The sequence below is a fragment of the Oncorhynchus mykiss genome, chromosome 28 (assembly GCF_057628025.1).
Source record: "Oncorhynchus mykiss isolate SJ-2025 chromosome 28, ASM5762802v1, whole genome shotgun sequence".
Taxonomy (NCBI): Eukaryota; Metazoa; Chordata; class Actinopteri; order Salmoniformes; family Salmonidae; genus Oncorhynchus; species Oncorhynchus mykiss.
The window spans coordinates 31289025-31299354 of record NC_143049.1 but is presented as its reverse complement, the minus strand read 5'-3'; the positions used below and the strand labels follow the sequence as shown (position 1 = coordinate 31299354).

Genomic DNA, 10330 nt, shown 5'->3' with positions numbered 1-10330 from the left:
TGACTGTATTCCCAGTCATGTAAAATCCATAGATTTATGGCTTAATTTATTTAAATTTACTGTTTTCCTTACATTAACTGTAATTCAACAAAATCTTTGAAATTCTTACATGTTGCATGTATATTTTTGTTCAGTGTATTTTTGCTCAGAAAACTTGGGCCACATAAAATCACTTGTGGGACAAATTTGGCCTGTGGGCCATCAATTGGGGAACCCTGGTTTAGGGTAATAATGGGCTTATGTACCGATTTACATTAGCATAACACAAGCCAATATAGGCTACTACTGTTGTCCAGTAGTAGCCTAAACATTTTTATTGATGTACTGTATATTTGTGTCATTACAAATGCATTTGTTATGTCTAGTCCTTTGAAATTCTACTTTCTATCAATGTCAAATACTCCACACAATGCTATAATTAGTTTATCAGGCTTTGTCTTTGCTATTTTAAAATATACCTATAATAAAAAATGTATTATACAACTATCATTAGAAATCAAAGGCAGCACATTGATTATTCATATAATCAGAGATGGTGCTTCTCAGTTCCCCCACCCCCTATTTTACGGAGTGGAATGAAACAGAGATAATAAAATATTTATGTTGCCGCTTTCAAGTGCTAGTCAAAACTCGGAAATGTCCGACATGCTAACTGGCTGAACGCAGCACATGTATTACTATAAACATTTAACATGTAGGAAATGTCAGCGTTTCCTAGTTCAGTTTCATAGTAGAGCATGTGAATGCGGCATGAATGAACCAGTTTACCGGAACTGGAAATGTACACTTATTTTACATAGGCGATGTTTTTAATTCAGGGAGATTTGTTTTTAAAAGCAGGTCAGGTACAATATAAATAAAATATAAAGTGTGTCGATTTATTAAGAGGTTAAAATATTTTGTATCACAGCTTGAATATATACTGTACTGCGCAACACGTGACTTCCTTTCCGGTCTAACCTGACAATATGGATGCCAGCCGCGTGCAGCCGATCAAGCTTGCTAGAGTAAGAAAACCCAATCCTTTGTGAAATATCTTAAATACATGACTATTTAAATTCGTAAATACTAATTGTTTCATTTGAGCTCATTTTTGGTAAGTAACTACCACGTTTATACTTGAACGGAGCATCGGTCCTCATTGCTCGGTGGCCTGCGCGTGCTGGGAGTGCTACAGCAGCCATTTGCTAGTTACTGTAGCTAACAACTCGATAGTTAAAACAGGCTCTTTAGTTTCCCCCTCTCGTTACCTCGGTTGTGTAATTATCTGTTTCAATTTCTTCTCCAGGTCACCAAGGTGCTCGGGAGAACGGGTTCCCAGGGACAGTGTACCCAGGTATGTTACTACATTCTGAAAAAGCGAACTTTAAGGTTTTGGCTTTCTAGCCAACTCAACCAGTTGAGAAGAATGTCACGTTAGCTAATAGTGACGTATTGTGCAGAAAACTAGTCCTTGAGCGCTCACATTCTGTAGTTCTTCTGGCTATGCTACATGCTAATGTCTAAGATTGTCATGTATAGGTAGACTGTTGATGGCATTTGAGGTCACTAGTCGGCCAGCTAGCTATGTAGCATTTCATGGAAAATCCAAAGTAATGACAGATGTTGTGCGTCTCATCCCTGAGAAACTACACTGAACAAAAATATAAACGCAACATGTGAAGTGTTGGTTTCATGAGCTGAAATAAAATATCCCAGAAATGTTCCATAAGCGCAAAAAGCTTCTCTCAAATGTTGCACAGTATTTGTTTACATCCCTGTTAGGGAGCATTTCTCCTTTGTCAAGAGAATCCATCCACCTCACAGGTGTGGCATATCTAGAGGCTGATTAAACAGCATGATAATTACACAGGTGCACTTTGTGCTGGGGACAAAGGGCCACTCTAAAACAGCCTCACAACCGCAGTCCACGTGTAACCATGATAGCCCAGGACCTCCACATCTGGCTTCTTCACCTGCAGCATGGTCTGAGACCAGTCACCCGGCAGCTGATGAAACTGGTTTTGCACAACCGAAGAACTGTCAAACTGTCTCAGGGAAGGTCATCTGCATGCTCCTCGAGCTCACCAGGATCTTGACCTCACTGCAGTTTGGCGTCGTAACCATGGGGAATTGATCACCTTCGATGTCCACTGGTGCTCTTCGCTGATGAGACCTGGTTTCAACTGTACCGGGCAGATGGCATCCCATGGCATCCCAGATGCGTCCCATGGTGGGGGTATGGGTATTGGAAGCTACGGACAACTAACACAATTGCATTTTATCGATGGCAATTTTGAATGCACAGAGATACCGTGATGAGATCCTGAGGCCCGTTGTCGTGCCATTCATCCGTCGCCATCATGTTTCATAATGCACGGCCCTATATCGCAAGGATCTGTACACAATTTTTGGAAGCTGAAAAGGTACCAGTTCTTCCATGGCCTGCATACTCACCAGGCAATGTCACCCGTTGAGCATGTCTGGATTAGAGGTCGGCCGATTATGATTTTTCAATGCTGATACCGATTTATTGGAGGACCGAAAAAAGACGATACCGATTAATCTGACAATTTATATATATGACAATTACAACAATCCTGAATGAACACTTTAAACTTAATATAATACATAAATAAAACATCTTAATGAAACCTGTTCAATTTGTTTTAAATAATGCAAAAACTGTTGGAGAAGAAAGTAAAAGTGCAATATGTGCCATGTAATTAAAAAAAAAGCTTACGGTTTAAGTTCCTTTCTCAGAACATATGACAGCTGGTGGTTCCTTTTAACATGAGTCTTCAATATTCCCAGTTAAGAAGTTTTAGGTTGTAGTTATAGGACTATTTTTCTCTACCATTTGTATTTCATATACCTTTGACTATTGGATGTTCTTATACACTATAGTATTGCCAGCCTAATCTCCGGAGTTGATAGTCTTAAAGTCATAAACATCGCTGTGATTCAAGCATTGCGAAGAGCTGCTGGCAAACGCAGGAAAGTGCTGTTTGAATGAATGATTAAGAACCTCCTGATGCCTACCACCGCTCAGACTGCTCTACCAAATATTAAATCAGACTTAATTATAATATAATAAACACAGAAATACAAGCCTTAGTATCCAGATTTGACCATATTAAAGACCTATTATTTCGAGAAAAAAAAAGTTTATTCTTTCAGTGAAATACAGAACTGTTGTGTATTTTATCGAGCGGGTGTCATCCATAAGTCTAAATATTGCTGTTATATTGCACAACCTTCAATGTCGTCATAATTACGTAAAGTTCTGGGAAATTAATTACGGTCTTTGTTAGGAAGAAATGGTCTTCACTCAGTTCGCAACAAGCCTGGTGGCCCAAACTGCTGCATATACCCTGACTCTGCTTGCACAGAACGCAAGGGAAGTGACTATTTCCCTAGTTAATATTGCCTGCTAACATGGATTTCTCTTAACTAAATAGGCAGGTTTAAAAATATATACTTGTGTATTGATTTTAAGAAAGTCATTGTTTATGGTTAGGGACAACGACAGTGCTTTTTTCGCAAATGCGCTTGTTAAATCTTCAATCTTCACCCATTTGGCGAAGTAGGCTGTGATTCGAGGATAAGGCGCCGCTTTGATCATTTGCAACGCGGGACAAGCCAGTTAAACTAGTAATATTATCAACCATGTGTAGTTAACTAGTGATTATGTTAAGGTTTTTTATAAGATAAGTTTAATACTAGCTAGCAACTTACCTAGGCTCCTTGCTGCACGCGCGTAACAGGTGGTCAGCCTGCCCATGCAGTCTCCTCGTGGAGTGCAATGTATTCGGGCGTCCAAAAATTAAGATTACCGATTTTGTAATGAAAATGTCAAATCGTCCCTAATTAATCAGTCGACTTGTACGACAGAGCATTCCAGTTCCCGCCAATATCCAGAAACTTCAAACTGCCATTGAAGAGGTGTGGGACAACATTCCACAGACCACAATCAACGGTATGATCAATTCTATGCAAAGGCTACGTCGCACTGCATGAGGCAAGTGGTCACAAGGTACTGACTGGTTTTCTGATCCACGCCTCTACCATTTCCCCCTTAAGGTATCTGTGAGCAACAGATGCATATCTGTTTTCCCAGTGATGTGAAATCCATAGATTGGGGTCTAAATTATGTTCGGTGTAGTTGGCAACTGTCAATGGATTGATACAAATGCACCAGTTCGCTAAACACTTTTCAGATGGGATCTGATTTAAATAGTATTTAGGTCGGTGAAACGGGTGGTGAAACGTGAATTTGAAAACATGGAAACGATTTATCACAGGTGACGCGACAAACGATGGATGCTAACGCCCTAGTTATGGTTTTAACTGTAAATCATGACCCCAATGTTAATTTGATTTAAAAGTAATCAACAGTCCCATGTTGACTTTTTTTTTGAGAGCTATGAGTCTATTACAAATCAGTCTGGTGTTATTTCAGTCTGGCGACAGTATGGTGTAAAGTGACTGAAATGCATCGAAGGTATTGGTGTCGGGCAATGTTGATCTTCTGTGTAGAAAATAACATCTTTGTTTTCCGCCAGTCTGCTTTAGTGCCTGGTCTTGTCCACTCGGTTCTAAGGTCTTGTGGGCATAGTAGAGGGAAACGTTACGCACTCGTTCCAAAGTCTTTTCGTGATGGGTCATATATTGTAGCTTAAACCATTCAAAAGATGGAGCCACATTTTGTAGGAATAAAACTAAAACCACTGTTTTTTACGACCGCATCTAGCAGCTACCGGAGGTTACTGACTTAACCTCGGTTCTATGAACCAAGCGCAGATTCTCTTGCAATCCCTAGTTTGGTGAAACCCTGTTCTAATGTATCCTGCCTTTCTCTTTCAGGTCCGTGTGGAGTTCATGGATGACAGCAACCGGTCCATCATCAGGAATGTGAAGGGGCCAGTCAGAGAAGGCGATGTGTTGACACTTCTGGAGTCTGAAAGGGAAGCCAGGAGGCTACGATAGGTGTGTAATGTTGTTCATACAAAGCTGGAGCAGGCAACTAGATTAAGCCACAGGCCGATTTGTCAGAGCAGATAGTCGGGCGGCCTAAACATAATTATAATAATTTTTACACTGCAAATTGACCTCAAGTAAGCCCAAAACAAAATTGTATTTGGAATAATTTCATACCTTATGTAGAAACAACCGTATGAAGTATTTTTTTTTAAATTGGGGGAATACTTTAACATGTTTTTTTGCAATCTTTTTCAACTGAATTTTTCCCCTTTAACCTGAACTTAGATTTCAAGTATAGTAAGGGCCTTCAAATTTACTCCTAGAAAGCAGTTGTGTGCACATGGTTTTGCTTTAACCTTATCACACCTGGTTCAGTTAATCATGGTACTGAGGCGCAGTTGTGTTTATTTATTTTTATTTAACGGTGCAAGTCAGTTAAGAACAAATTCTTATTTACGATGAAGGCCTACACCAGCCAAACCCGGATGACGCTGGGACAATTGTGCGCCGACCCTATGGGACTCGGCCGGTTGTGATACAGCCTAGAATTGAACCAGGGTGTCTGTAGTGACGCCTCTAACATTGATGCAGTGCCTTGGACCACTGCGTCACTCAGGAGCCCAAGTAGGGCTTTGACTGCCACCAGTGCAAGTAATGTTCGTGGCACCATGGCCCTTGAGGGAACTCAGAACGACTCACTACAACCACTAAAATTACTGCTTCATAGTATGTAAATAATGGTGTAGGTAGACTGGGAAATCATTCAGCTCTACTTCCATGTGTATCATCCCAGGGACAAGTTGAGGTCATGTTAGTATTGTGTCCTTGGGTCTGTTATTTAGCTTTTTCAAAGTGGTAGCTATGTGCATAAATTAATGAATTCCCACCTCTTTCCTTGCAGTGGCCAGGGATGAGATGCCAAACGAAAGCCTGTGGAGATGACACCCCATCAGTACACCTGAAAATGGCCCCACGTCTCACTTGTGCAAAGTTCATTAAATAAAATGTTGTTCAAGGTGAAGATTTGTCATTTTTCTGTTCAATGGCCAACATGTGTAGACGTGTTCTGAGATCTGTACTTGGTAGTGTATTTTAATGTACTCTCTTTTCTAGAATATAGTATTAATGCCAACTTGTGATTTGGATTATCCTATTACAACACAATTCACACCTAGTACTGCAAAAAAAAATACAGGTGCTGAATTTGAAGTGCAGGGAATGAAGTAGAAGCTGTCATCACTGGAACCATGCGATGTACTTTAAATTGTCTCTGGAATGTTCTGCTGCGTTTGAATTTCAAACTGAAACATGCCCCCTGGGTAGATTTAAAAGAATTGGATTGGATAATCTTCACCGTGTTGCTTACACCTATTAATAGTTTCAGATCTACAGGGGTGGGTAGGTGGGGCATGGGTGAACTTCAGCCTGTACTTGGACTATAGGAGTATGCAGTGGACCAGTGCCACTGTAGAAATATTTTATGGTCATTAGATTAAAATATTTATCAAGTGGAATGTGATCAGTTTGTACATCATGGAACACTTTGCTGTTTCAGTTAGGCTGGGTTTTGTTGCCTGACCGAATCTTAACGTCCTTCCTTACTGCTCGAATATCTAGAATGATTGTAGAGCGTTGTAGCCTCACAAACCATGATCTCACATGCTTACACGATTGTTTCACTGGTGTAAGCTCGTGAGATCAGGGTGGCTTTTGCAAGGGTTCCATGATAGACTTCACCTATCCTTTTACATCATCAGGGTTGACTTCAGGTAAGGAAGGCTGTATGATGCTGTGGTAACATAGGGTATTGAGATATTCCTGACACCATACTACAGTATCGTGCTGACATTGATGTATCTAATTTTGTTAAACTATCCTCTGTCTATCAATCGTATCATAATGTTAATGGCAAGTGCCAAACATTTCCTAAATTCACTTGTTCAGGGTTTTTCCAACTGTCCTGGGCCCCCTCCCTGGGTGCATGTTTTGGTTTTTGCCCTACACAGCTGTTTCAAATTACACATCACGCTTTGATTATTTTAAGCAGTTGTGTAAGGCAAAAACTAAAGGGGTGGCACCAGGACAGTGGTAAACCCTGCCCTAATGTGTTGCTGTGTGGACTAGCTTTCTTCAGGGTAGACGTGTTCTATATTTTTTTCGCTTGTCCTTATAGCCCTTAGCCATACCCAAATGTAGAGTTTCAGTGCTCCAGAGTCTTAAATCAAATACTTTATACTCAAATCTTACTATAATTTCTGCAAACATTTAGCCTACCCTTTTATTTTTGAATGTTTATTGACAAACTATCATTGCGGAAGTTTAAACCATTTTCTGTCTGTTGCCAAATAGTTCTAACATGTCACGAAACTACCCTGTTACTGCTGTTGGAGTTATTTGTAATGATGAAATGTTGAGTTAGCTCATGTCCAGTAGAGGGAAGCATCGTTCCTAGTTTAATTCCAGGAGGACTATTTTCGGTGTGGTCTCCAGATGCAATTTTGTTTACTGGCAGTTATTTTTACACCAATTTGTTACATGAAAAATCACTACCATACAGAACTCAACTCCCTGTTTGCAATATTTAGGGCCAGATACAAGCAAACATTCAAAAGACTGCTTAAAAATACAACTTTTCATCAAAATGCAAGTGTGTTTTTGGATTGTTTCACACACTAAACAGTGACTTAAGTTGTGAAGTGCACTAACCGTATTTTTCTGCAGTGCTGGTTTGAATTCCAGTCTCAGTGGGCAGTTTGAGTGATCTCAAAGTATTCCTTTTGCTGTGTACCCTTTCAACACCTCTGGTTGGTTGTTGGTGAAAACACTGTCTATTCTGTAGCCTAACTCTTACGTCTGACCTATTTCCAACAACTACTGTAGATGGACGTACTGTTTGTGCTATCGTCTTTTGAGACAAATGGTCATTTATGAATGTCATCTAAATTGATCTTGAGTGACATTATTATGCTTCCAGATACTGTGACAAATGTCACATATTCCTTTAAATCATTTGTCTGAACTCCGTTGTCTATAATTGAAGGCAATGCTTTTGAATGTCTCCTTATCTGATCAAATGTGATTTTTGTTGACTTCTGGTAAATAATGATGATTATCTGAATAATTATTTTCACAATGTGAGCTTTATCACAATGCTGTGTCTTGTTCAAGAGAGGGCATTTGGCGAATGTGGAAACCATTTTGAAAAGTAGGTTAAACGGATGACAGAAAGGACTTGTCTAGACTAGTACAGCAATGCACCTGTTCTGTGGATCAACAGCTCGACACAAATAACAATGACCTACACTACCGGTCCAAAGTTTTAGAACACCTACTCATTCAAGGGTTTTTCTTTACTTTTACTATTTTCTACATTGTAGAATAATAGTGAAGACATCAAAACTATGAAATATCACATATGGAATCATGTAGTAACCAAAAAAAAGTGTTAAACAAATCTAAATATATTTGACATTTGACATTCTTCAAATAGCCACCCTTTGCCTTGATGACAGCTTTGTTATACTCTTGGCATTCTCTCAACCAGCTTCATGAGGTAGTCACCTGGATTTTCAATTAACAGCTGTGCCTTCTTAAAAGTTCATTTGTGGAATTTCTTTCCTTATTGCGTTTGAGCCAGTCAGTTGTGTTGTGACAAGGTAGGGGGGTACAGAGAAGATAGCCCTATATGGTAAAAGACCAAGTCCATATTATGGCAAAAGACCAAGTCCATATTATGGCAAGAACAGCTCAAATAAGCAAAGAGAAACAACAATACATCATTACTTTAAGACATGAAGGTCAGTGTAACTGACAATTACCCTGTAAGTCTATGTCGTTGTTTTTCGTTTGAATTGTTTACGTGTTTGCTATGCGGTGGAAATGATAAGACAAGCGGAACTATGTGGCTAAGAACCTTTGTAACGGGGATTATTATTGTAGCAACACACCTTTGGAGTGAAGGCAATCCCGTGCTGTGTTAACTAAGTTTTCATGTCTTCGGATGTAGTTCGTAAAGGTTGAAGTGTGTATGTTAGGATGGTAACGTTATAATAATTAAGTATGAAGTGTGAATTCATGCCAGGAATAATAAGTGTGAAGTTTGATTTCCCCCTTCTGTAGTAAGCAGCCAATGAGGTATTTTTCCGTTATTCATGTGTTTAATCTGATACTGTTATAGCTCCGGCTAAACTGTTTTATGTATGTAAGCACTTTATTTATTTATTTTTATTTCACCTTTATTTAACCAGGTAGGCTAGTTGAGAACAAGTTCTCGTTTACAATTGCGACCTGGCCAAAATAAAGAAAAGCAGTTCGAAACATACAACAACACAGTTACACATGGAGTAAAACAAACATACAGTCAATAATAATAAAACAAGTATATATACAATGTGAGCAAGTGAGGTGAGATAAGGGAGGTAATGGCATAAAAAGGCCATGGTGGCAAAGGAAATCCAATATAGCAAGTAAAACATGGGAATGGTTGGTTTTCAGTGGAAGAATGTGCAAAGTGGAGAGATATAATGGGGTGCAAAGGAGCAAAATAAATAAATACAGTGGGAAAGAGGTAGTTGTTTAGGCTAAATTATAGATGGGCTATGTACAGGTGCAGTAATCTGTGAGCTGCTCTGACAGCTGGTGCTTAAAGCTAGTGAGGGAGATAAGTGTTTCCAGTTTCAGAGATTTTTGTAGTTTGTTCCAGTCTTTGGCAGCAGAGAACTGGAAGGAGAGGCGGCCAAAGGGAGAATTGGTTTTGGGGGTGACCAGAGAGATATACCTGCTGGAGCGCGTGCTACAGGTGGGTGCTGCTATGGTGACCAGCGAGCTGAGATAAGGGGGGACTTTACCTAGCAGGGTCTTGTAGATGACCTGGAGCCAGTGGGTTTGGCGACGAGTATGAAGCGAGGGCCAGCCAACAAGAGCGTGCAGGTCGCAGTTGTGGGTAGTATATGGGGCTTTGGTGACAAAACGGATGGCACTGTGATAGACTGCATCCAATTTATTGAGTAGGGTATTGGAGGCTATTTTGTAAATGACATTGTCGAGGATTGGTAGGATGGTCAGTTTTATGAGGGTATGTTTGGCAGCATGAGTGAAGGATGCTTTGTTGTGAAATAGGAAGCCGATTCTAGATTTAACTTTGAAGATTTTTGATGTGAGTCTGGAAGGAGAGTTTACAGTCTAACCAGACACCTAGGTATTTGTAGTTGTCCACATATTCTAAGTCAGAGCCGTCCAGAGTAGTGATGTTGGACAGGCGGGCAGGTGCAAGCAGCGATCGGTTGAAGAACATGCATTTAGTTTTCCTTGTATTTAAGAGCAATTGGAGGCCACGGAAGGAGAGTTGTATGGCATTGAAGCTCGCCTG

General features: G+C 40.0%; 1 protein-coding gene across 1 annotated transcript; it reads left to right on the top strand.

The window, feature by feature from the left end:
• The first annotated feature begins 706 nt into the window (after window positions 1-706).
• LOC110508919 (ribosomal protein S28) lies at window positions 707-5983 on the top strand. Its single transcript, XM_021589831.3, has 4 exons — window positions 707-1007; window positions 1289-1336; window positions 4846-4968; window positions 5864-5983. The coding sequence occupies exons 1-3, from the start codon at window positions 969-971 to the stop codon at window positions 4966-4968; spliced, it is 210 nt and encodes a 69-aa protein (XP_021445506.1). The 5' UTR covers window positions 707-968; the 3' UTR covers window positions 5864-5983.
• The last annotated feature ends 4347 nt before the right edge of the window (window positions 5984-10330 follow it).

What these genes read in the sequence shown, in the direction of transcription:
- LOC110508919 (XM_021589831.3), top strand. Translation starts at nt 969, where the DNA reads ATGGATGCCAGCCGCGTGCAGCCGATCAAGCTTGCTAGA. An exon ending in AGCCGATCAAGCTTGCTAGA is followed by an intron (nt 1,008 to 1,288) that starts GTAAGAAAACCC and finishes TTTCTTCTCCAG; the next exon opens with GTCACCAAGGTGCTCGGGAG. An exon ending in CCCAGGGACAGTGTACCCAG is followed by an intron (nt 1,337 to 4,845) that starts GTATGTTACTAC and finishes TTTCTCTTTCAG; the next exon opens with GTCCGTGTGGAGTTCATGGA.